Source organism: Mesocricetus auratus, unplaced genomic scaffold (assembly GCF_017639785.1).
Source record: "Mesocricetus auratus isolate SY011 unplaced genomic scaffold, BCM_Maur_2.0 Super-Scaffold_100045, whole genome shotgun sequence".
NCBI lineage: Eukaryota > Metazoa > Chordata > Mammalia > Rodentia > Cricetidae > Mesocricetus > Mesocricetus auratus.
Window position 1 is genome coordinate 1,961,964 of NW_024429222.1, and position 26,598 is coordinate 1,988,561.

At 43.9% G+C, this 26,598-nt stretch overlaps 2 protein-coding genes across 4 annotated transcripts; one reads left to right on the forward strand and one right to left on the reverse strand.

The window, feature by feature from the left end:
• Siah1 (siah E3 ubiquitin protein ligase 1) lies at positions 1-26,598 on the reverse strand. Of its 3 annotated transcripts, XM_040735336.1 has the most exons (3): positions 22,533-22,596; positions 16,633-16,723; positions 1-1,902 (listed from the first exon to the last, which is right to left on the reverse strand). In XM_040735336.1, the coding sequence occupies exon 3, from the start codon at positions 1,898-1,900 to the stop codon at positions 1,052-1,054; it is 849 nt and encodes a 282-aa protein (XP_040591270.1). In that variant the 5' UTR covers positions 1,901-1,902; positions 16,633-16,723; positions 22,533-22,596; the 3' UTR covers positions 1-1,051. The 3 variants fall into 3 exon arrangements, with proteins under 3 accessions (XP_040591270.1, XP_021088116.1, XP_040591269.1); XM_021232457.2 differs by lacking the exons at positions 16,633-16,723; positions 22,533-22,596 and adding an exon at positions 26,357-26,598; XM_040735335.1 differs by lacking the exon at positions 16,633-16,723 and having other exon boundaries at positions 22,533-22,667.
• LOC101842538 (60S ribosomal protein L37a-like) lies at positions 9,447-10,594 on the forward strand. Its single transcript, XM_040735337.1, has one exon. The coding sequence runs from the start codon at positions 9,554-9,556 to the stop codon at positions 9,821-9,823; it is 270 nt and encodes an 89-aa protein (XP_040591271.1). The 5' UTR covers positions 9,447-9,553; the 3' UTR covers positions 9,824-10,594.

The following is a 26,598-nucleotide window of genomic DNA, read 5'->3' on the forward strand; positions in this document are numbered from 1 at the left end:
TTTTTTTTAATTTGCCAGATAATCTTTTAATGAGAATTATAAAAGACCAAAAACATTTTTTTGCAAACTGCCTTTTTTTAAAAACAAATGATTTACTTTAATTACAAATACTGTGTATGATGATGCACTCTTTTGAGAAACCAATAAATACAAGAACCAATTTAAACATGTGATTCGCCCAAGACATTTGAAGAGAGGAAAAGCCTGATTGTTTTTAAAATTTATGTGAATCCGATTTTCTCCCTAACCTAACCTTTCAAAGAGTAAGCCTGGTGGTTAACTCACATAGACAAGACCATCTTATACCTGCTGCATCTTTCACAGCACTCTCCTGTTACCTTTCCTTTCTGCAATTCCTATGTTCACAAAAGGGCTGAATTAAAAACATTTCTAATAAATTGATTGAAGGAAAAGAAAGTATGTACTCAACACAAACTTTTGACATAAGCAATTATGAATATCAAAAAGACACTAACTTAAAAGGTACAAAAGTGAGAAAAACCTGAATTACAGAAAAGAAAGTCAAATTTATTTAATGAAAAACTAGAATAAAAATTAGCAAATAAACACACACACAAAAAAGAAAAAAACAAAAAACACAGCAGCACTATGTATTGACTCACAAGGGGAAAGCAGTGGTCCATGACCACGCAGATGGCTTGTCAGTTAAAGAAAAACCAACCACACATGTGCACGCATGTGTGCACACACACACACGCACCCCCAAAAAATTGTTGTCAACAATACAATCAATCTACAACAAACACAAAGTTCAGAAATATCTTACAATGTTTCCTTTCTTAATACAAAAGATGCCCATCTTAGGTTTATATATATTTTTTCAGTGGTTTACTGTTGAATTATTTTTAAATATATTAGTGTTACTACATGCAACTGTTTCCTGTATTAACAGCCTTTCTTTTTATTTACCTTCATGTGTCTAGCTTCTACCTACCAGGAGAGTTTTAGGTTGGCAAGCAGATGGGTGCCTTATTCTCTGTGAAGTCAAATGCAAATTTTAAACACTGGCCAGAAATATTTGATTGCCGTTTCAACACATGGAAATAGTTACATTGATGCCTAAATTGCCATTTTCTGCAAAAAGCTGTGCAATGCTGGTGTCAAACACTAGGCAGTCACTATTCATAATGGCTGTTGCAATTCCCTCATGAATAGATCGAGGAGTCGCTTCCCAAGTCAATCGCCGCCTATGACCATTTAGCTCAAGTCGATAAGCAAAATTTTCAGCTTGCTTGCGTGTTCCTATCAGCTGTACAATTGCGAAGAACTGTTGGTGACCATCGTATTTTTCCTGTTTCTCCAAGACTAACATGAAATGAAAGCCAAAACAGGACTGCATCATCACCCAGTCAACAGCACCAGGAAGGTTAATGTCTGTAGCAAGGAAAACTATATCTTCCCCTTGCAGGGTTGTGATGGACTTGTGCTGATGCATCAGGTGGGGCATGACAGCATCCAAGGAGCCTTGCCACTTACAGGAAGCACCAGGGCAGGGGCAGGAGTAAGGCCTGAACTCACAGAGCTCCTCATGCTCTGCCTTTTCTGTGTGCGGCAGAGTTATTTCACATCCAGAAGAGGCATATTTACAAGGGAAAAGTACTGAATTGGCCACTTTCTCCATAGCCAAGTTGCGAATGGATCCCAATGGGCCCCGGCAGGTGGGACAACATGTGAGTTTGGGGCGACAGTTGCTACAAACAAGATGGCCACTCTGACACTGAAGAATGGGTGGCAACACATAGTCAAAGCAGACAGGACACTCAAAAAGACTCGCCAAGTCATTGTTGGATGCAGTTGTGCCAGTCAGGGCAGGTACCCTCTGGGATGGCGGACACTTTGAGGTGCCAGTGGGTAATGCTGTAGCAGTCTGACGGCTCATTTCTGTAATGAAAAACAAGAAAATAAAAGGAGGCAGGAGAAAGTTATAACTATAGCACATTTATAAATAATGTATATACCATAAATACTTGTAAAACATCCCACAAAATTTATTATAAAGTTAAATAAATATGTTTTTATAAAACTATATACAAATAAATAAAAATTAACATGCTAAAGGTGAATTTTATTAGTAACATATTGGGTAAACCGTATTTCAAAATGTTCTATAGCATGCTTAAAATACCTTCCTGTTTAAAAAAAAGTTCTGAAAACCTCCAGGTGGGTTACATAAATAAGAAGTGCAGCCAGGCAGTGGTGGTGCATCCCTTTAATCCCAGCACTCGGGAGGCACAGACAGGTAGGCGGATGGATCTCTGTGAGTTCAAGGCCAGGCTGGTCTATAGTAGGAATTACAGGACAGCTTCCAAAGCTACAGAGAAACCCTGTCTCAAAAAACAAACAAACAAACAAACAAAAAAGAATGTAAATACAGCCAGGCAGTGTGGTCCATGCCTTTAAGCCCAACACTCAGGAGGCAGACGCAGGCAGACTTCTGAGTTTGAGGCCAGTCTGGTCTATAAAACAAGTTCCAAGACAGCCAGGGCTATACAGAGAAGTCCCATTTTGAAAAAAAACAAAAACAAAAACAAAGAATATAAATACAAGGCTGGAGGCTGGAGAGATGGTCCAGCAGATAAGAACACTGGCTCAGAGGACCAGGGTTCAGATCCTACTACCCAAATGGAGGTTCAAGAGAGGCTTCCAGGGCACTGCATATATGTGGTGCATAGACATACATGCAGGCAAAACACCCATACACATAAAATGAATTTTTTTTTTAAAGAAGACCTTAAATACAACATAAGACCTATTTGGGCTGGACTTTTTCTCCCAGAGTTCCCACCTCTGTCTACTTCTTCACAGCTTCAGGACCTACAGCTGGAGTCCTATGTAGTCCATATGCCAAAGGCTATCAGAGCCAGACCGACTCTTCATAGAAGGGAGCAGCATTTTCTGGGATTGGGCTCGGAGGGTCCAGGGAGAAGAAGAGCTGGCATCCCATTATCCATCCATCCATCCATCTATCCATCTATCTATCTATCTACTGGCTCTTCTTTCAAATCACCTAGACATCATTTTGTCTCCTGCCAATCAGTGCCCACCTCCAAAGAAACTGGAAGAAGTGGAGAACCATCCTTCAGTAAGTTATTGTTCTGGTATTTAAGAAAGTCCTTATTCTACCTTTTTGAAATGGACACGGTGTGTTCTAATAAAACTTTAGCAGCAGGAGAAGGAGAAGGAGAAAGAGAAGAAAAGAAGAGGAGGAGGAAGAGGAGGAGGAGGAGGAGGAGGAGGAGGAAGAGGAAGAGGAAGAGGAAGAAGAAAGTCCCTATTCTACTTCCATTCTGTAGCACAAATTTCATGTAACAGGCAAGGGGAAGGGAAAGTCGGGAAACAATAGGAGGAAGTAAGGGTAAAGGCATCACAGAGACTCAAACACTGGATGGGATGAGGGGCAGACTCAACAAGCAAAGAACTCCCCTGCACCCTTGGGTCCCCTGTGCGGCTGCAGCACACACCAACTATACACACAGACTGAAGAGCTATCTGGAGAAAGGACCAGCAAGCGAGGGTCAAGCACAGTAAGTTCCTTTCCCCAGGACCCTGCCTCTAGGGGATATGGCAGGTCATAATTTATCTCAGAAGTTGACAAAATATCAATGTACTCCCTGAGACTACACTAAATACTTAATATAGTAATTCCTCCCAGTTATAGTCATTCTCTTGCGAAGACCTTTAAGTTTCAAAAACTGGTTACAAATGTAACCAAGTCAATACAAAAGGAATTTTAGTAAATAGTAACATTGTAAATAAGGGGGCTAAGAGCAACATTGGAGGGTTAATTTTTTTCTTTTGTTACTAAAGCAACACTAGCAAGTTCAAAGGGCAAAAAAGTACTAACAAATTTTTAGCTTGCCCATATCTCTCGGTTTCATCTCCAACACATACAGTATAACAAAACTCCATCACAACAGCTCAGACTCATGGAAGAATATAACATGAATCAACTCTCATCATCTAAAGCCCTGTGATCCAGGTATCACAATAAAATGGCCCCTCTGTAATCTACTTTCCGTCTGAGCAAATTCTTTATGTAGCTGATTTATCCATTTTAGGTCAATGGGCTTGGCATTACCAAAGCCATCAGTTTCCCATCTACCTTAACTACCTTAACTGTGGCTCACTTAAAGGAACACAGTAATTGGAAAGTGATTTCTCAAAACAAAACAGCTCCGGTCACATCAGAGCTCAGTTTATATTTAAACACAATATAGCCAAGTTCAGAAGAAAAACACTAGCCCGGTGCTTTGACCCGGCAAAATACCTCTAACACTTATCAGGGTAAGTTCTGGTTCGTGTTACATCGTATTTTTATTGCCTTCCAAACATTGGAGAAAGCACACTGATTTCTATTCAGCATGATAAACAAACTGTGGTTGGAAGTAGGACAGCACAGAAAACTGCTACACCATTCCCTAGTTAGAATGGTGGAATGCGGCTCCATCTTGAGCCACAAAGCCTTTTGCCCACAAGCCGCCGCGAGGTAGAAACCAAGGACAAGTCGGCAGAAGTCCTGACACACCTGAAGTTAGATTTAAGCAGGAGTTGCCACAGCTCCACTGAGCCCTCACGGCCAACCCACAGAGCCAGGCACAGCCGCGTGGCCTAAACCAGAATCTATGGATTCGTGCAGTCCAGTTTCTGTCTCGAAACAGATGTTTATGTCAGTACCTTTCCTCTTCCTGGTTCTGGTCCTAACTGTTGGCAAGCATGCGAGCAGTACTCCCTTCCAGGAATGCAGAAGGGGTTCAGGCGGCTTCCAGGTCATGAGAATAGAGGCGTCAGGTTCCTGCAACCCACAAGGCCAGCCTGCACCAGAGGACCCTCCTAGGCCCTTGGCTCCTAAGCATAGAAGGCTGTTTACTTCCATTCAGTCTTAACGTAGCTCAAGGCCTGTCACCAGGAGAGACAACACCTCCAATGAACTCTAAACTGGGTGAGCAGCAGAAGGCGGCCGGCGGTTTTGGCATCCTGCTCCAACACCTGGCAGGCCACTGGGCAGGGCCTCGAGAAGGGGCGGACTTTGCTCTAAGCCCCGCCCCACAGACCACCTGGGCAGCTCTGGCAGGCACCACGGCAACACGAAGCATGCGCACTTGGCAGCACTTAAGTCCCATAGAACATGTTTCCGGAGGTGAGGATCTCGGTGCTTTCTTAAGGCTCCAGGGTAAGAAACATAAAGGGAGGAAAGGAAATGCACAACCAGGCAAACACTCCTAACGTCAACTTCGTCCTGTAAATCTCAAGAAAAACATTCTCCCCCCAACTCACTCAATACTTCCAAGCCTCGACTACTATTTTCCTCAATTCTAACTCTGCCACTTGTGTGCCAACCTATTTCAAATGCCCCCTTCCAGTGCAGTGAGAATTGTAAACGCACTCAGGACATGTAAACCTCCACTTCTACCTCCAAATTGAGTTATATACTCAAACAACTCTGGGAAAGTTTTCTTAACTGTCCTCATTAAACTAGAGTAGCTTGCCTTGTTTTTAAACAAGCATTACCCTGTGGCCCATAAAGTCCTATGCACTTCAGACCTGGATGGTGTCAGCTGAAGCTTCAAAGCTCAAGCTGGTATTACATCACGCTTAAGACAATCTTCAAAATACAACCAAAAACTGGCAGTGAGTACCCCAAAACAAGGGCTTTTACACACCTTCAGCAACTTCAACTCCAACCACTTGCCCACCTTTATTGTATTTAATCACTTCTACCTAACTTTAATACTAGACTACAATAAACATCTTTAAGAACAGAAATATACTCCAAAGCCACAGAGAAACCCTGTCTTGAAAAACAAAAGAACAGAAATATAAACTACATTCTAAATTGTACATCAAGCCCATTTTGGCAGAAAGGTTAAATACCTATTATCTAAATGGAAATAAATAGCATTAATGCCTTTGTCGAAACATTTTTAGGGCATTTAGTCACTTGTTCTTTTGGGGGATTTTTGTTTGATCTCTAAGAGTCTAAGAATGACTTTGAGCTTTTTTTTTTTTTTTTTTTTTTTGGTTTTTTGAGACAGGGTTTCTCTGTGGCTTTGGAGGCTATCTGGAACTAGCTCTTGTAGACTAGGCTGGTCTCGAACTCACAGAGATCTGCCTACCTCTGCCTCCCGAGTGCTGGGATTAAAGGTGCAGCCACCAAGCCCAGCTGACTTTGAGCTTCTGATAATCTAGCTTCCACCACCTTCCAGTGAGTACTGGGACTGCTCACCACCACACCTACTTTTGTGTAGTGCCATGCCTTTGGAAAAACTAAGCAAGCGCTCCACCAACTGAGCTATGTCTCCAGCTCATATACATTTGTTAACGTGTATCAGTGTCGTGTGTGTGTGTGTGTGTGTGTGAGAGAGAGAGAGAGAGAGAGAGAGAGAGAGAGAGAGAGAGAGAGAGAGAGAGAGAGAGAGAGAGAGAGAGAGAGAGAGAGCAGAAGAGAGAGCGAGCAGAGACCAGTAGAGGGCATAGGATATCCTAGAACTGGAGTTTGTTACAAGCCATCATGGAGGTACTGGAAAACAATCCACAAGAGTAGCAACTGCTCTTATCTGTTGAGCCATCTAAGTCCTGCATTCTTTATTTAAAGAAAATAAGGTAGAATACAAAGATTGCTCACCCCTCAATTTCCCTAAAATCCTTAGAAATTACATGTTTATTATAAAGCTATAATGCTGAGGGTATAGATCAGTGATGTGAGGTCTAAACCCCAGGGACACATAGCTAACTGAGGTGCCTCTTTAACCTATCAAAGTGGACCTGGCTGCCAGGTTCTCCCTGCATCCCTCAGTCCCTACCTGTTACAGGGTATGGCTGGCACACCCCACCTCCTACCCTAAATTTCTCCAGTCCAGGAGCTGAGCCACCCTTCAGCCTTCAGCTCATTTTCATTACACACACACACACACACACACACACACACACACACACACACACACACACACACACACACACACAGTCTACCCTTTACTCTCCTGGCTCTCCTCCTCCCCTTCCCTCTCTCCTCACACGGCCTGGCTCAGGGTCATGCTCACTCTGGACTCTCCCAGATACCCCTGCTATGCTCTCCCTTTTATCTACAATAAACCTTCCCCTCCACCATACCTAGGAGCCTCATGTCCTTCCTTTTTAATCTCTTTTTTTAAATTCATCAGGTACCAACAGCCAGAACTGGGCTGCTCTGAGCCAAGCGCTGATCCGCCTCTCCTAAGGTTTGTAGAGATCACTTGTTTCCACTGACTCCTGTCATCATCAATTTGACCCCAAATTCTAGAGTCCGCTCTCTTACTACCCCCCCCCCATGCTCTAACCATGCCTCTCCTTGTCTATGCCATAAATGTATCTCCGACTCCTAGAGCCTTCTCCATCTCCCAAGGCACCCAGCCACCTGGGTACTGGCCTCACATCTCAGCTCTGACCTGCTACATCCGTCTGGTCTCTCTAGCAAAGACACTCACCGTCTCCCTTTCCCCTGCTCGCCCATTATTCTTTACTGGTAAGTGTCACCCCAAACTGCCTGCTTTGTCTATTATTACTCCAAAAACCACACCAGTGTGCCTGGAAGCTCTCGCCCTACTTGAGGCCCCAGTCACATGGGAAGGGACACCTTTCCTCTGGGATTTGGAACACTTTTCTCTCTGACAAGTTTCCCATTCCCCTTGAGGACACCCTTGTCACAAAGGCTCTTTATCCACCTCAGTTCAGCTGCATTCTCTCGCCTCCCCCAGGCACTGCAGTCCACCACTCTCTCTGAGTCCCTAGTTTCGGCTTTCAGCTCATTCCTGGTCTCCTCTCCCCTCTGGAGCTTCCTGCTGTCTCTTCCTTAAGCCCTTCCAGGGCTCCCAGCAATTCTGCAGCTTCTCTAAGCCTGAGCCCACCAGGGCCACTACACACACTCTCTCAGCTCCTCTTGGAGCTTACAAAAATGCCCTCCCGTGGAGTTTCATTTCTCAACATCTAGACTATAAACAAACTTGGCCTCGGTACAGATCAATGGCCAAACATTGGCACACTTGATTTCCAAATCCTCACAACTGCCACAGCATAAACAAATGATCCCCAAATCTCTCTTATCTAAACTACTTCTATTTCCTACTCTTAAAATCTTTAGCTCTACAATTTCTCTTTGCTCTGCTCTCAAAGTCTCTTAAGACTATGCTGTAAATTCTCTCAGGATTTGTAAATTCATTGGGTATAGCTTTTTTTTTAAATGTACAAATCTTGGCTTTAAACTTGTAGCAAAAGGCTTATAATTAAAATCTATACATAGTCAATCTTAATAATTTGCTACAAGTTACTATGCATGTGATTCAACTCTTGTTTAGAACTCTGTACATGAAACTTTTGGTTTGTTTTTTTCAAGACAGGGTTTCTCTGTGTAGCCTTGACTTCTGCTTCCTGAGTACTGGGATTAAAGGTGTGCACCATCACCACCTAGTTGGATTCAACTATTGAATAAAAAGTAAAAAGGGATCTAAAAAAAAATAGATCTTTAAATAACAGCTCCGTGGCTGGCAGTCATCCTTACTAGGGTTAAAAGGTATATGCCATGGGACTTAACCACATCTTATGATGACCAAAAAATATAAACCAACTAAGGCAACACCTGTATTTCTTTTTAGTCCTACTGAGCCCTGTTTCCCCTTTTAGATTAATGAAACAACAACAGGTCTCCAAAATATTTTGGATTGGTATGGATTATGATAATAAAAAATTTTTTTTGGTTTTTCAAGACAGGGTTTCTCTGTGGCTTTGGAGGCTGTCCTGGAACTCGCTTGGTAGTCCAGGCTGGTCTCGAACTCAGAGATCCGCCTGCCTCTGCCTCCCAAGTGCTGGGATTAAAGGCGTGCGCCACCAACGCCCAGCGATAATAAAATTTTAATGTTATAAAAGTTTACTTGGATTAACAAAGCTGACTTAGAGACTTTGCTAACTGTTCGACCCCAGGCTTCTAGAAAACTCAGATAACAATGTGTTTGATAAATAAGGTATATTTGATAATAAGGTCTATAAATTCCTAAGGTCTACTCAGAGTCACAGTAATATCTATCTAGCTTGTCTTGCTCACTTTGTTAAGCTTTAGCTATCTGGATAAACTGAGTCATACAAAAAACTAATAATCCATACAGCTATGCTACAAAAGGATCAGAAAAGTTCCCAGACTTCCTATAACTGTGTTTATGGCTTAAAGCTTTATTTTAATGCTGCCAGGGACACTTTGGAGTTAACTGCTCTACTCTGTCTGGTCAAGTTCCCCAAGTCCTTCTTCACAGGAACATCTCTCAGATGGCGCATGCCTTTAATCCCAGAACTCTGGAGGCAGAGGCAGGCGGATCTCTGTGAGTTTGAGGCCGGCCTGGTCTACAGAGTGAGTTCCAGGACCTCCTCCAAAACAATACAGAGAAACCCTGTCTCGAAAAACCAAACCAAAACAAAACAAAACAAAAAAACTTTAATTTCTGAGCTATTGCTTAAATTTTTTCTTAAAATTCTATATGGCTCTCCGGGCTTGGGCTTAGGTTCCGGCAGCATGGCTAAACGCACCAAGATCGTTGGGAAATACAGGACCCGCTATGGTGCCTCCCTCCAGAAAATGGTGAAGAAAATTGAAATCAGCCAGCATGCCAAGTACACCTGCTCCTTCTGCGGCAAGACTAAGATGAAGAGAGGAGCCGTTGGCATCTGGCACTGTGGTTCCTGCATGAAAACGGTGGCTGTCGGGTCCTGGACGTACAACACAGCTTCTGCAGTCACAGTGAAGTCTGCCATTAGAAGACTGAAGAAACTGAAGGACCAGTAGAAGTGTACCGCCTGAGACCTGCCTAGCCGCTGATAAATGGTTAATCTGCGTAAAAAAAAATTCTCTGTGTATAAATGTTTTACTTGTGTATATGTCTCTGAACCACATGTACATGTGGAGACTGCAGAGGATTTTAGATATCATGCAACTGGAGTGACCCCACACCATGTGGGTGCTAGGACTCAAACCTGGGTCCTATGGAAGATCAGTCAATGCTCTTAACTGCCTGCTAAGCTCTCTCCCCAGCCCCCTTGAGTGACTTTTTAAGTAAAACAAGGATTATTCAGACTTCCTGTGGTGCCACGACAGTTCATCTTGTGGGTAGATGGTATGGTAACTTAGTTGGCTCCTGAGTGATTTAAGGGCATAGGTAGGCAGCACATACAGCATAGACACACTAGATGGGGGACAGCTGATCACAGATAAATGAAACTTCGGTAACTAAAATGAGAGAAATAGGGAAATATCATAATATTTTTTTCCTTTCCCATTTACCAGGAAAAATAAATGTGGTACCCCTTTGTTACAACCACAGTATCTCAAGAAAGTTTTGAGAAAAGTTAAACTGACTAACTCTCAACATCTGAAGGTCTTGCCTTTTCCACTTAAGCTATGTGAACTCTCTGCTGTGTTCTATTATTTAGTGATACAGATAAAATATTGATTTTAGGTATTCTTCACCCCCCCCAACAGGCTGTTTGTAGAACTCTTTATTTTTACAAGAATGTCTAGACACACACAAAGAATCAATAAATTCAAATTCTAAAATGATATGCATGTAATGCTTTTTTAATTTTGATGCATTTCAGACTTCTAGGTTAGAAATGCGCAATTCAAAGTCTATGCAAGTATCCCCAAATCCAAAGAAACACCAGAATTTGAACTATTTTTCTAGGTTCAAGGAGACAAACTGGCCTGGACATTTAGCTCTCTAATGAAACTTGGTGTGTTTATTTTGCTTTTGTGAGGCAGGCAGGGTTTCATGTAGTCCAGAATAGTCTCTAACTCACCATGTAAACTCTTCAACCTTCTGCCACTGTGCTCAGTTTTATGAAGTGCTGTGAGTTCAACTCACAGCTTCATTCATCCTAGGCAAAACCACTACCAACTAAGCTGGATCCGCAGTCAAGTATTTTGACCTCCAGAACAAACAGCCAGCATGCTGACCAGCTCATTCCACAACTGCCTTAAGACATAAATTTAGCAAACAGTGTCCAATATTTCAGTACATTTTGTTTGCAAATTGTGAACTGTCACCAACATGTGACAGTTTACAGATCAGGCTCCTGCCTTAAAAACTTTAATCACTATGATGGTTTTCTATCTTACCAATCCTTCTCATCATCCTTTGTTTACTCCTTTGCTCTTCTAACTCCTGAACTTCAGAGCTGTCCACAGTCACCTTTTCTTACACTGGTAAATTTGTATGATTCTTTAAATTCCCAAGAATTTAATTTGTATCTCTAGATACAGCCTTCACCAGAATCTAGCCAGGTAAATGGATGGAACTAGAAAATAATCATACTGCGTGAGATGACCCGCAAGTCCTCTCTCATCTGAGGCTCCTAGCTTCAAATCTTCATAAAACCTGGAGAAACTGAGAAAGTAGAGGGGACTATGGAGAAGGAGGAAAAGCAACAGGAGACAGATTATAAGTGATTTGGTCAAAGAAATGGAAAAAACAGAGAGGGGGCTTTACCTTTGGAGGAAGAGGGAGATAAACTACAAGAGGGTAAAAATAAAAGGAATGTCAGAAAAATCATAAGGAATCATTTATATCTATTAAAATCACACAAAATTACATATGAATCTATGTATAAATATACATTTATAGCTTAAGTGAAATTTTTCCTTCACAGCTGACAATACTCCCACAAGAGCCATAGCATATCTAACAAAAACTCCAACACCATGCATAAGAATCATTTTAAGTTGTTAGAGTTGCACAACAGACTCCCAAAACATGACTGGCTATTGCTATTGCTACCCTTGGTTGCCTCCCAGAAATGGAAGGTAAGTCCCTATTTTTGAAGACACCATGTACTTTGGACACAAGACCTAGAGGACAGAAAGGAACTAGCTTTCATGGTACCAGACGATGCCATGCAAGCTTCCAAAGGATGAAAGCATCCAATACTCTTACACAGCTATGATGCCTGTGAGTCACAGTAGCCACGGAGCGCAGTGGCATCTACCTTGGCAGTAACCAACAGCTCTCTGAATTTAAGACCCGTTCAACAAGAGGGAAATCATGCCTGGTACTGGAAACCTAGCCAATTACCTTGTGCTAGTAAAACCATGGATCTTGGAGAAGAACCTACAACACCACTTTACTAAACCAACATAATTCCTAATTACATTCTAAGTATTCATCCTTATATACACAGATAAGTAAGCTCACCCCTCATCAAAGGAAATTCTCTTTGCAATAGACAATTATAGAAAGCTAAAACCAACTGACACATCTACAACAAAATCTCTGTACCTAAAGCTCAAGGATCACTGCATTAAGAGGGAAGAGGGAGTGGAAAGATTTAAGAGTCTGCTGTGAAACTGTCTCTCCTAAAAATGTCAGGAGCTACACCCATGAAGTCTCATCAACATGGCTGCCTAAACAAGACCTGAACACGGACACCACCAATGGACATGCTAACATGGAAAGGGGAAACTCACAGGGAGCCTCGATCCCAGAAAAAGAACTACAGGCAAATGGGGGAATGCTGAGAGGAAAAAAAGGTTGTCTCCAGGAAAGAACCCTCCCCCTAATTGGTTATCCAATACCAAGTGATCAACTCTGAGGTCATAGTCATAGTTAGCATTATACAAACTGAGCTTGTTTTATTTATTATATAATACACACAACTAAACAAAGAAAAAGAGGCCATGAGTTTGACAGAGTAAGTAGGGGGTGTGCATAAGAGGGTTGAGGGAGGAAAGAAAAGGGAGAAATGATGTTAATTATAATTATAATTTTTAAAAAATTGTATCTCTAGCCCAAATTTAAAAAAAAGCCTAGCTGTCTCTAAGATCAGCACATGAGAGGAAGAGACGGAAAGGAAGATCAGGAGACTTAAGTCGCCCCTATTTTACATCATATACCTAAAACAACCAGTCAATCTTATTGTCACTCCTTAAAAATCACATAAGAACCCCACCATTCCTCAACACCTCGACACTACCATCTGGCCTAAGACACTATTTTCTCCCCTGGAAGATTATAACATCACCCTAACCCAGTCTTCCTTTCTTCCCATCTTTGTCTCCCACATTCAACCACTAATATGTTCTAAGCACTCATATCACATTATCCCATCCTTTGCTCCATACCGTCCCATGGAGCTCACACATATTGAAAACTAAAATCCTATAAATGGCCTATAAGGCCCTAAACAACATGATGATGCGTCTGAAGTACTCTGTTTCCATCATTTCTTTCTCCTCACTCTTCCATGACAAGGCTAGGTTGTTCCACTGGATCTCTTCTGTCTTCAAACACTTTTCTCCTAGAGTCAAATCTTCATGCATACATTACCTCCTCAATGAGACCAACCCTGGTTCTCTATTTTAAACTGTAACCTAATCTGAGTATGGTGGGGCATGTCTGCAACTCAAGAGGAGATGGAGAGATGGTGGCTCAGTGGTTAAGAGCACTGGCTGTTCTTCCAGAGGATCTAGGCTCAAGTCCCAGCACCCACATAGCAACTCCAGGAGATCCAACACCAACATATATGCAGGCAAAACACCAACGCACATAAAAGTAAAAACAACAACAACAAAAACCAAAACCTTGATGGGGGAGTTCAATCGTGAGGTCAATCCCCAGGACACATACTTTATTTACAGTAGAAGGAAAAGAACTGATTCCTGCAGGGTGTCCTCTTGCTTACACACACATTATCATGCCACATGGACATGTGCACACCCCACACTAAAATGTAGTAAGATTTTTTTTTTTTTTTTTTTTTTTTGGTTTTTACAAGACAGGGTTTCTCTGTATTGTTTTGGAGGCTGTCGGACCAGCCCGGCCTCGAACTCACAGAGATCCGCCTGCCTCTGCCTCCCCAGTGCTGGGATTAAAGGCATGTGCCGCCACCACCCAGCATATAATAAGATTTTTTAACCACCCCCAAAAAAACAATCTGTGCCCTGACTGCTAACTCCTCTTTTGTGCACTCCTAAATCTCTACATATCTTAAGCCTTTTTTCTTCTCACGCTCACTCACTTCTGAGGCATCTCCACTGTTCATTCCTGTATTACTTTCTATGTGCTATACAGTTTACTTACGTTTATTGTTCCAGGTCCATCACCCTTATTTGGAAGGTGGAATTTGTCTACTTCAATGATGTACCTCAAATACTTTTTTTGTTTGTTTTTTTGCTACAAGGTTTCTCTGTATTGTTTTGGAGCCTGTCCTGGAACTCACTCGGTAGACCAGGCTGGTCTCGAACTCACAGTGATCCACCTGCCTCTGCCTCCAGAATGCTGCGATTAAAGGTGTGTACCACCAATGTCCGGCATACCTAAAATACTTAAAACTGTACTTAGTACACACAGCATCACCTCAAAAACCATTGTTGGATGTGTAAGCAGAAAACACAGAAGCACTGCACTTTTGAATAGCAATATTGAGTTACAAACAAATATGGTATTGCTTTTTAAATTCTTGAATAAAATGATTATATAGATCAAACTATGCTGGAAGTGCTAAGAACAAAGTAATGATGCAACGTTTTGAAATGCTACCTTTTCTACATATGTTCTCAGGAAACTGGACAAGCTCTTCAAATTCAAGGGAATGAAGCAAGAAGGAACAGGCATTGCCGCAAACAGAGCCTGAAATAAATTCAGTGCAGTAAAGGGAGCTCTAACAATGACAACTTAGACTAGGAAGGCAATATCCTACAGTGGGCAGCCTACAAGTGACTTGAACATTTAGAAAAGGAGTGAGGGGTGTGGTGACAATTAACTAAAGCACAGAAAATAATGTAAAGCTTAAAACAAAAAGAGGGCATTAACTGTAAGAAATACAACTTTAATAGTGCAAGAGAAAATCAAAATCTACTATATAGATCCAATTATAAGCAACCTGTCCAGTCACACATACAGAGAGAGAGAGAGAGAGAGAGAGAGAGAGAGAGAGAGAGAGAGAGAGAGAGAGAGAGAGAGAGAGAGAGAGAGAGAGCGAGCGCTGGGAAGAGTAAGTGGGGAGGGGGAACACCTCAGCTCCCCCCATCCACAACAGGAAACCAACAGACAAAAAATTATCAGCTGAGCTGCTGTCCCTGAAAAAGTAGGGGGAGTCATCCTTCTTAAAAACTTTATAGAGAGCTGGAGAAATGGTTCAGGGTTAAGAGCACTGGCTGTTCATTCTAGGAATCTGGGTTCCGAGCACCCACATAGCAGTTCAAACTGTATCTCAAGATCCAGAGGATCCAATGCCCTCTTCTGGTCTCCTTAGGCACTAGATATGCACACAGGCAAAATACCAGGCACATGAAATTAAAAAAAACAAACAAACAAAATCCCAGCACAGGGCTGTTACAGGCTTCCATGAAGCTCAGTGACAGAACATTTGCCTGACATTTAACCTAACACAACAAAACTCTTGAGAAGTTAAGCAGAATGGCTCACACTTGCAGTCTCAGTGATGGGAAGCAGAGACAGGTTGAATTTCTGTAAGGAGTACGAAGTGAGTTTCAATCAGAGCTACATGATGAGACCCCGTCTCACAACAAAACAGAAACACAAAAAAACCTTGTGAATTTTACACATAATACAAAACTTTTTCAACCAAAGAGAAAGTTCAATAAGTAAGGAAACACCATATATTAATTTGTTTTCAAAGATTTTAGTCTTAGCTCTTGGCAAAAATGGAGGGTTTTATTTTCCAACTCTTTGGAGGATACTTAATGTAAAAGGCTGTCACAATTAATGTATATCTCTGTGACCTAGCACAATTTCAACCAAGGGTCTTTCTTCTGATTCACATGTTGGCAAAGATATATGAACACAAATGCCTACAACATGCATAAAAAAAAGAATAAACTAAAAACAGCTCTTCCTTAAGAAAGTGGGTTAAGCTAGATTCAGTGGCACATGCCTGTAATCCCAGCACTCAGGACCCAGAGGCAGACCCCTGTGAGTTCCAGACCAGCCTGGGATACATACACCCAGGGCTACACAGAGAAACCCTGTCTCAAAAAAAAGTGTAAGTGTGGTCCAGATAACATATTACACATTAGAATCAACTACTAAAAGTGGTAAGGTCTCTGGGGACAAAACTTGGTGATGGAGCATTTATTTTCCTAGCATGCCAGGGGTTCTAGATTTATGCCCAGTGCCCCTAACAACAACAATAAGAAGTAGAAGGAGGAAAAGTAGAGAACAGAATCAGTTCAAAGGCATGAGGCAAATGTACCTACAATCACAAGTGAAGTATCAAGTAAGATCTCAAGACTTTAAGTACAAACTCCTTTTGATGTGGCCAGCTCCAGTCACTAACAGATATCTATCATTTAATGGGAAAATGCTCATTTCAGTCAGATCAAAGAAATTAACTTTAAAATATTTATGGCTGGGGCTGGAGATGGTCTGCTCTTGCAGAGAATCTGAGTTCAGCTCCCAGTACCTATACTGGACAGTGCACAACCACCTACAACTTAGCTACAGGAGATCCAACACCCTCCTCCTGGCCTCTGAGGGCACAGCATACTCATATACAAACCCACACAAAGACACAAATTTGAAAATAAATAAACATTGTAAAAGAGAAAACCTGCTGCGAGGTTTGGTGCTTAAAAGCACTTACTGTTTGTTCTTGCAGAGGACGACCCAGGTTTGATTCCCAGCACCCATATGGCAGCTTACAACCACCTATAATTCCAATTCCAAGAATTCCACTTCACGGAAAACCAAAAAGGAAAGAGAAGAGGGAAAAGGAGGGAAAGACATATTTGTCACTGGCAGTCTGTTTATAAATATAGATTAATTTTTCTCCTTCTGGTTCATGTGCCCAAACTTTTGTTACAAAAAAAAAATGTACACACACACACAAATAAGTTCAATGGGTTGAACTTAATGAAAAGTCTTTGCCAGCCAGAACCACTTGGTCAGACTTTACCAGCATTATTCAAACTGTAATTTCTGTTGACTTACAGCAAGCATGCACACCATGTATTAAGTACTGGGATGCTACGTCAGTTGACGGTGACCTTGTCAGGAACAAACTCAACACTGAACTAAAACAGATGGGAAGGAGCACATGCAGCATTAATCCCTTCATAGAAAGCTCAAAAGCAAGTAAATTCCATCTGTGGCATTAAAGGCAAAGGGTACTTCCTGTCGGAAGTGGTAAATAGATGAGGAAAGAGGGTTTCTTGTTCTTAACTCCAGGGAATGGTTACAAATAGGGGTTTACTTTAGCCGGGCGTTGGTGGCCCACACCTTTAATCCCAGCACTCGGGAGGTAGAGGCGGGCGGATCTCTGTGAGTTCGAGGCCAGCCTGGTCTATAGAGCGAGTTCCAGGACAGCCTCCAAAGCTACAGAGAAACCCTGTCTCGAAAACCCAAAAACAAACAAACAAACAAACAAATAGGGGTTTACTTTGTGAAAATCCAAGGCCTACACACGATTTGAGCACCTTTCTATACATAGTTATGTAAAATGGTCAATCTGAAAGCATACATATAAGAACCAAAGTGCATCATTCAATCACTTTAGTACTCTCCTAGGATCTCCTTGAGCAGCAAGAGTCATCAGCAAGCACTTGGTAGCAGGTCCTTTCCCCCTGCACAGATGCCCAACCCATTTCTATACCTCTGACCTGCTACACACAGTAACTGCATTCACTGAGGGTTTCACCTCTCCTGCTTTCAGAAAAGACAGCAGAAACCACCAAAGCCAAAACTACTATCTTCTATCCATCAAGCCTGCAGGCTAACTTCTCTCCCTTGAAAAATCAAGAAGAACCCTGCCTGCTATCTCCTTGCTTCTCCATGCTACACTTCCCTTTTGGACCAGGCCTTTCCAACACAAGCATGCACCACGAGCCCCCATCTGGCTTCTATGACACTGCACGACTCTGCTTTTCTTTGGTTTCACAGACATCAACTCAAGCGCATCAGAACTCTGAATGTTATTGCTGTCCTGGCACATCATCTCCTGCAGTCTTCTTCATCTTGTCAAGTGGCAACACAACCCAGTCACTCTAGTCAGGAGTCGTCATTCCTTCCCTTCCCCACCTCTCATGTCTAACCCATCAGCAAGATCTGTTCAGCTATCGCAGACTATAATAAGAAATAGTCTTCTCCGAAGAGCTAAAGCAATTTTATTTATTTGTTTGTTTGTTTTGTTTTTGAGACAGGGTTTCTCTGTGTAACTTTGGCTGTCATTGAACTCATTCTGTAGACCAAGCTGGCCTTGAACTCACAGAAATCAGCTTGCCTCTGCCTCCCAAGTGCTGGGGCTAAAGGCATGTGCCACCACCTGGCTTAGAGCAACCTTTAAAAGTCAGTGGATTATGTTATCCTTATTAATTAAATAAACCTTTTTGAGAGTTTCCTCAAAACTCTTAAAATTCGCATTCCTTGCTGACTCAACAAAATCTGAGCCCCACCCGTCCGCTTCCTCAGACCATCATCTCATGTCAGTGACATTCTCCTGGCTTCTTAAACACTCCAAATCCTCCAACCTCAAGGACACTTACTAGGCTGCTCCCTGCTTCAATGGGCTAGCACCAGTTCTTCATCTTCCTTTAAATGTTACCGACCCAAAGAGTAGCTGTCCCTCCCACCCTGTCTCTGCCTCAGTACCTTTGACATCTTTAATACTACTAAAATAACTTGTAATTTCATTTCTTCACAAGAATGAAGGCTAATATTTAGAAGTGTCTTACTGCAATCATTTATGCTGTGTGTGAAGGTACTGCGGATTTGCTGGTTGGTTTCTTGAGACAGGGTTTCTCTGTGTAACAGCACTGGCTGTCCTGGAACTCAACTTTGTAGACCAGGCTGGCCTCACAGAGAGCCACATGCCTCTGCCTCCCGAGTGCCGGGATTAAAGGAGTGCAGCACCACCATCTGGCTGGTATTTGTGTTTTTTAATGTAGAAGTAGGCAGTGTCTCTGCTCTCAAGGATCTTAGACAATTGACAGATGACAGGGCCAAAAGACACATTCAGGTCTGACTCGTAATGGTCTGTCCTTTTAATCACACAATTAAATGGTACTTCAACAGTAGGACCAGGATGGTGGGTACAATAATATACTTAACAACTGTTCACATAGTACTAGAAACTAAAGCTCAGAGAAATTAGTCTCCCCAAAGTAGCAAAAGCAGGCATTGAAGATTACACACAACCACAAAGTACTATAGAAATGTACAGTGCTCAAGGAACTAAATAATCTAGTTTGAATAAGTAGGGCAAAGATGACACACTGGGATACATCTGGAAAAGTCTAATTCAATATAAAGATATAAGTCATTTAGCCTTGATTTACTGAGACCAGCTATATGCCAACATGGTGCTGAACAAGCAGATAAGCAAAGCTAGCCCTCCAAGACATTACAGCCCATCTAGAGAAGCAAAGAACTATACAGAAAACAGCAGCTCAGGAGACATGGCAGTGGGGACAAGCCCAGTGCTATGGGAACTTGGAGAGATGGCACCCAATTAATTCAGTGTGGGAAGTTCAGGAAGAGCTCAGCTAATGATGACGAGGCTATTATGATTTAGTAGGAAGAGAGGGACCTGGAAGCACCCAGTCCATCAAAAAGGCAAGGAAGTAACAAAAGGGGCCAGCTCAGGCAAGATGCTGCACTTACTCAACACATCAAGGGGCTCAGGGACTACACATTGAAGGCCTTTCAAGTCAGGTTCACAGGCTTACTGAGAAAACTCATTTACAGTGATAACACCAGGCAGTCATAAGAATGGCTAAACCAAGCCGGGCGTTGGTGGCACACGCCTTTAATCCCAGCACTCGGGAGGCAGAGGCAGGCAGATCTCTGTAAATTCGAGACCAGCCTGGACTACCAAGCGAGTTCCAGGACAGCCTCCAAAGCCACAGAGAAACCCTGTCTCGAAAAACCAAAAAAAAAAAAAAAAAAAAGGATGGCTAAACCAGGGCTGCAGAGCTGGCTCAGTTGTTGAGAGCACTTGCGGCTGGCTCTTCCAGAGACACCAGTTCAATCACTCATGTCAGGCAGCTCACAGCTACCTGTAACTCCAGCTCCAGATGATCTCATTACCCTCTCCTGGCCTCTGTCATCAGACCATTACCAGTAACTATATTTACTGTAAATAAGACCCCATATTTGACTGTCTCTAGGGAAGGGTGAGCTCTGAAGTTTTCATACAGATCTGGTTGAAGGAAAGGTCTAAATGAAATACATCAAATATTTAAATATTTTACAAATTACATGCAGAAATTTTATTTGTATTTAAAGATCTGAAACAGATCTTGTTAAGAGAACTTCCAGTCCTTAAAATTGAGTGTATCAACTACCATAAAATAAGTTGTAAGTCATCTACAACTATGCAAAGTCACTTAACTTGTTCTGTTACCTTAATTATGTAAGACTGGTTTTCAAAATACTTTACACACTGAAAAGTCTTCCAATCAGTGGCACATCTGGGTATTTTCTTTGTTCTTATAACCAAATAGAATATTCTTCTGAATTACAGACAATAAGAATACAACCTACAGAACTAGTTCCAGGACAGTCTCCAAAGTCACAGAGAAACCCTGCCTCGAAAACAAACAAACAAAAAAACCAGAATACAGCTATTTTTTTTCAGGTTTGGTGTAGGGGGTGGGGGGAGGTGTAAGACATGGTTTCACTTAGATAGCCCTAGCTAGCCTAAAACTCTTCCCCTGCCACTGCCTTCCAAATGTTGTGATTCCAGGCGAGTAACATGAGTGCGGGTTTCCACCACCAAGCTCACCTTTTTGGTGTAAAAATTTCCTGAAGGCCTGAGAGAGCAGATATTCTGAGGCAAAATGTTTCTAAATGTAAGTTTTTCTTTCTTTTTCTGTGAGATACTATCCCTACTAATTTGTAATTCCCCAAATTTGCTACACTGTATTTCAGTTTTAAATACTGTTACAAAGCTATGTAGCAAAGTCGTCAAAAGAGGTCTCTTAAAACAATTGTAATACATAACAAATCTGGCAAAGTCCACGTTAAGTAAAAAGCTCTGAACAAAACTGCAACTATCCTATCCAAATTAGAGAAGTTTGTATTGTTATTTAAATTTCAAAAACAAAAAAAGTATGGGTAATTTATGTAATGCACTAGGAGAAAATCTACCGGTCACAAACTTATCCCACAGGTAAACACTCCACCACGTGAGCCAATCTCTCCGTGACAGTTACTATGTCATTCCATTTGTCACAGCAGCTTCTGAAGGAGACGGCGACACCACAGGTAACTACACTAATTAAAGAGATTCACTGTCCTACTTTTCCAAGTTAGGTAACTGAGGTCCTTGGAAGTGAACTGATCCATAATCTAAAACTACTAAAAGAAAACTTCATGTTAACCTAGTTGACTTTCCAAATTCCAAAATGTACAACATCTACCAATTCACATTCCCCAATCACTCAAGTCCCACAATTCCACCATGTCAGAACGAATGTCATTTTGTCCTCAAATCCTTTCATTCAACAACAAAACCCAAGCACTAACGATTTATAATTCCAAATATTTTGGCCTATGTACTTCCAACGTATCCATGCCAAGATAACTTAAGCGTATTTTATGAGACAAGAGCCTTAGCAGGAACCATTTGCTGAGCACTTACTATAAGAGTTCTTTGCACTTCAGCTATTTCCCACCTCATCAGTTCTCAACAGGCTTGAGGTAGCTACTCTCCATTAGACCCATTTTGCAGATTAGGAAAATGAAGCATCCAAGAAATTAGGCACCCTGCCCAAGGTCACAAACCGGTGGGGCAGGACTTGAATCAAAGCTGGAGCGCAGAGTTCGGAACCCGTGCTCCTAACGCTTTAACGAGCTAACATTTCACCCTTGACAGTTCCCCATCAAGAAAATGGCAAATGTTCAACGCTAGAAAGAGCAGTAAGATCGCTGTCCTACATCCACATTCAGGGCTTCCATGACTTTGACAAATCAGCTACATGGCCTCATTTTCCGAAGGCACAAATGTGACTCCCGCCAGGGTAAACAAATTCCCTCTCTTTCCAGGAACCCGCGCCCCGCAGCGGCCCAGGGTGTGCACACTAAGTTGCATCTGGGAACGTGGAGGAAGGACCCCCAACTATCCCGCAAAGGAAGCTGGGCGGAGCAAGGCTGAAAAGCTGAAAGCCCGGAGCGGCCAGGGCGGGCGTCCGCGCGCTCGCTCGCGGCGACATAAACAAGGGAGGAGGCTGCGTTCTTCCCCGCACAATGAAGGCGCAGGTCCGGGTGAGGCCGCCCGCCCGGGAGCCGCCGAGGCGAGGCCCGACCGCGGGCCGCGCGGCGCGGCTGACCTCCGCCATGTTGGCCGTCCACCCGACCGCACAACAAAGGCTGCGCGAGGGCGCGGGCGGTAGGCTCGGCGCGCCCGCCCGCCCGCCGCCTCCCCACACGGCCGCTCTCGGCTGGGCCCGCCAGGGGCGGCCGAGACAAAGGCGCCGCGACTCCGCGAGGGACCCGCCGGCCCTCCCCGGGCCGCGGCCGGCTCCTCCCTCCAGGCCGCCCGCTTACCTGTGGGCGGAGAGCGCGCCGCGGACCCCGGCCCCGTCTAACGCGCCCGGTCGCCAGCTGCCGCCGCCGCCACCGCCGCCGCCGCGGGCCGCGCCTCCACCTCTCCCAGCGCCGAGACCGACGGGACACCCTGGGCCGCCGCCCTCGAGAGCGCGCCCGCCCGGCAGCCCGGCTCCGCTGCCGCCACCGCCGCCGCCGCCGCCCCGCGCGTCCTCGAGCCCGCCGCGCGCGCCCGCTAGACACCACACACTGCGGCGGCCGCCATGAGCGGGCGCGCGCGGAGAGCCCGTTGGGGCGGGGCTTCCCACGGCCGCGCAAGCGCAGAGGCGGCCGGCGGCTGCGGCCCGCGCGCGGACGGCGATACCGGTTTCCCGCGGTGGCGGTTGGCGTCGGGACGCTTCGGTTACCGGAGCTGCGCCCCGAGCATCCCCGCCGCGAGGCGGCTGTGCCGTCTCCGGCCCTTCTGTGAGGCTGACTTGGGTTTGCGCCTCGCCTCTTCCCCCGGCCCGCGGCCTCTATCGGCCGCCACGACCCCACTCCGGGAGGAAGAGAGGGCCGCGCCTCCGGGTAGCCTAGTTAGAAGCACGCCTTTTGCTCTACGTCCCCACTCCTGTAGGAAGCTCCTCGTTGGGGACTGTCCATCCTGTTGCTTTAAACTAATGAAAAGAGAAAAAAAAAAAACAGGAATCTGGGCACGGTGTAGCACGCCTGTGACCCCAGCACTCGGGAAGCAGAAACGGGATCTTCACAAGTTTGGGGCCAGGCCAGAGAGTTCTGGGGCTTCACGGAGACACCCTGTATCTAAAATGATTAAATGACAACCTCATCGCCAGGGCTAGGGATGGCATCGTGAGGAATGCTTGCCTAGAATGAGACTTGTCAGCGGCGGGTGAAGTGGTAGAAACCCTTACATGTGATTCTGTGATGTGAGGCTGTGTGTGTGGAGGTCACAGGGACAACTCTGGGTTCCCCGGGCGGAACACAAGTGGTAACCCTTGGTGGGAGGGCCTCTGAGGCTGAGCCATCTCTCCAGTCCTGGCTACAATTTTATGATGGGTGCCTGAGTCTGACTAGGTTCCTGGATGAATTTCCAGGAAAGAACTATGGAAATGGAATGCTGTGTGAAAACAAAGTACTTTTTTTTTTGTATCTGACGTTTCAAGAAAGTCTCCTCCCAGCCCCATCAACGCAAACACCGCCCCTGCCAGAACCCAAGTTTGTGCTCAAAGGCAGAATTAGCCATCAGCTTCCCTCAGCATATTTACTTCTGTTCTCGATCTAATGGTTTTTCTTATTGTGGCCTTCCTCTGGGACCATTAGTACATCCAGCTGAGAAGTTTGGTGGTTTGTTTTGTTTGTTTTTTTTTAATGTTTTTAGCCAAAAGCACCATATACTACCAATATGGTAGTCCCTAGAGCCCAAAAACCAGATAAAGAGTTTGTGTTATGTAGGTCCACGAAGACTTTAGATTTTAGTAGTGTGCTTGTTCATTTCAACAAATATTTATTTGCATAGGGTGTCTAAAATTACCATACTGTGCTTAGTCACAGAACTTACCAAGTAGTACATTCATTCACTCTCCCATTCATTGGACAAACAGTAGTCACCATGCTAGTCCTGAGAATACAGAGCCATTGGCTGGTCAGTTAGAAGTATTTATAGTCTCGAAGAAGACACAACGTTAGTCTCATAAATATACCCCTTACAGCTGTGAAAAAAAAATCAAAGATGCCGCCTAACTCAGGTGTGTGAGTGAACAGATGTCTGCACAAAGCTGAAGGAAAAGGGATTAACCAGCTAATTAACTAAAGAAGCAGAGAAAGGCCTGGCGGTGGTGGCGCACGCCTTTAATCCCAGCACTCGGGAGGCAGAGGCAGGCGGATCTCTGTGAGTTCGAGGCCATGCTGGACCGACAGCCTCCAAAACAATACAGAGAAACCCTGTCTCGTAAAAACCAAAAAAAAAAAAAAAAAAAAAAGAAGCTGTCCTGTCTGGATTTTCTAATTGGGGGGTGGGCTGAGGAAGGGAGGGCGTAAGGCCCCGGAGTTTAGCGATGCCGTGCTTTGAGGAGTAAAGTATTCACTTGTGTTTCCTAAAGGACGAAACTTCTCAGCCTGGTGGCAGAATGGTGGGAGCCTGTGTGGGAGAGTAGGAGGTGGCCACGGAGAAGGATCTAAGACCTGTGATCTCAGATGGGCACCTGAAAATAGTATCAAATGCTACTTTTAAACACCTCAGGGCCAGACTCAGGTGTTACTTCACCAATCCCACCAGAACTCCCTGAAATAAACTGAGTGGTTGTGCTTGCCTGTAATCCCAGCACTCCGAAGGCGGAGACAGGTGGATCTCTGTGGGTTCGAGGCCAGTCTGGTCTACAAAGCATGTTTCAAGACAGCTAGGGCTACACAGAAACCATGGAGGGGGCAGGGGTAAAAACCTCCAGGAAATAACTAGCATTATTGCTCCCATTCTTGCTCTGCTAGAGCAAGTAAGGCACATGAAACCTAGAAGTTGCTAGATGTCAGTCAGGATCCAAATCCAACCCAGGTAGTATACAGTGGGGCATGATGTTAGACACAGTACTTGGAGAGTGACACAAGTGAGTCACCATTGAAGACACTGTCTTTTAAAAAAAAATTAAACACAGCTTCAATGTCCTGACTGCTATTCCAAGGTTCCAGTAGTAAGCAAGATTCATTCTTGTTTTTCTGTGTAGCCTGGCTGCCCTGGACCTCAGAGATCCACCTGCCTCTGCCTGGGATTAAAAGCATGTGCCCATCACAAAACACGTTCTTGAGGTGGAAGGAGTTTGGAGCACATGTAGACAGCGTGGAAATGGGGACTGAGAATTCAAGGAGGTCACAAGTCCCTTGCCCTTGAGGGAATCCCTGTGTGGCTACATAAAGGGAGAATTTCTGGAGTCCCAGGTAAACTAATTTTAAATTAACCAAAAAGCATTTGTTTTGGAATGAACATTTTGAAATGTGCCGATATCATTGCTGTGTAACTAGATACTATAAAGTAGAATTATGGAATATAATTTTAAGTAATGATGACTCATGGCTGAGGCAAGAGTTCAAGTCCAGCCTGAACTACATTGTAAATTCCAGGTCAGCACAGAATGAAACATTGTCTCAAAAGCAACAACAAAATGCCCACAACTCTGATCTCAACAAAATGCCGGAATAAAATAGAAAAGTTGACAAGCCAGGCAGGTGATTCACTCTTGTGGCCTCAGTTCTTGAGACATCATTGTTCAAGAATAACCTTGTGAAACTTCGTTTACAAAAATGAGACTGATGTGCACACCTCTAATCTTAACACTCAGGAGGCAGAGACAGGCGGACCACTGTGAATTCAAGGTCAGCCTGATCTTCGTATCTAGTTCAAGGGCAGCCTGAGGTACATAGTGAGACTTTGCCTGAATAAATTATAAAGACTACAGAAATATCTGAAGCTCTGGGTTAGTGGTAAAGGACTTGCCTAGAACTGGTAAGGCCTAGAGTCTAATCCCCAGGAGGAATGAAAAAAATATTTTAAAAATACTAATTTTCTTTCACTTTTTAGGAGAAACTTGCAATTCCTTTGTAAGGAAAAATGGAGACAGTTCAGGAGTGAACTTTGCATTTTCACAGGCACTGGACCCAGGTTTGGAAGGATACAGGCTTGGGAAAAAGAGAGTATCCCCTCTGGTCCCCACCCCCACCCCCAATCTCTTGGTCTTTCTGAACACAGCAGCAAGATGAACAAGAGAACCTACGATTGAGACAACATAAGCACACTGTCAGCACAAGGACAGGCATCTCTGCCTCTCACACCTTACCCCTCCTTTGTCCCAATAGCATCTGTCCATCTGAAAATGACAGCATCTGGCTGACTGATGCTGACAGTCAGCCAAGAACTTTGTAAATCTCTGGAGTCTTTGAAGTTGCCGGTTACCCGGGACAGAGTGTTCCCAGAGATGCCAAAGGAAGGCAGGCCTCAAGACGTTGGCATTTTTACATCAGCACCCAGATGAGGTTCTGCCTCCTTTTCTTCTTGACTTGTTGCTTTTCCCTTCGTTTC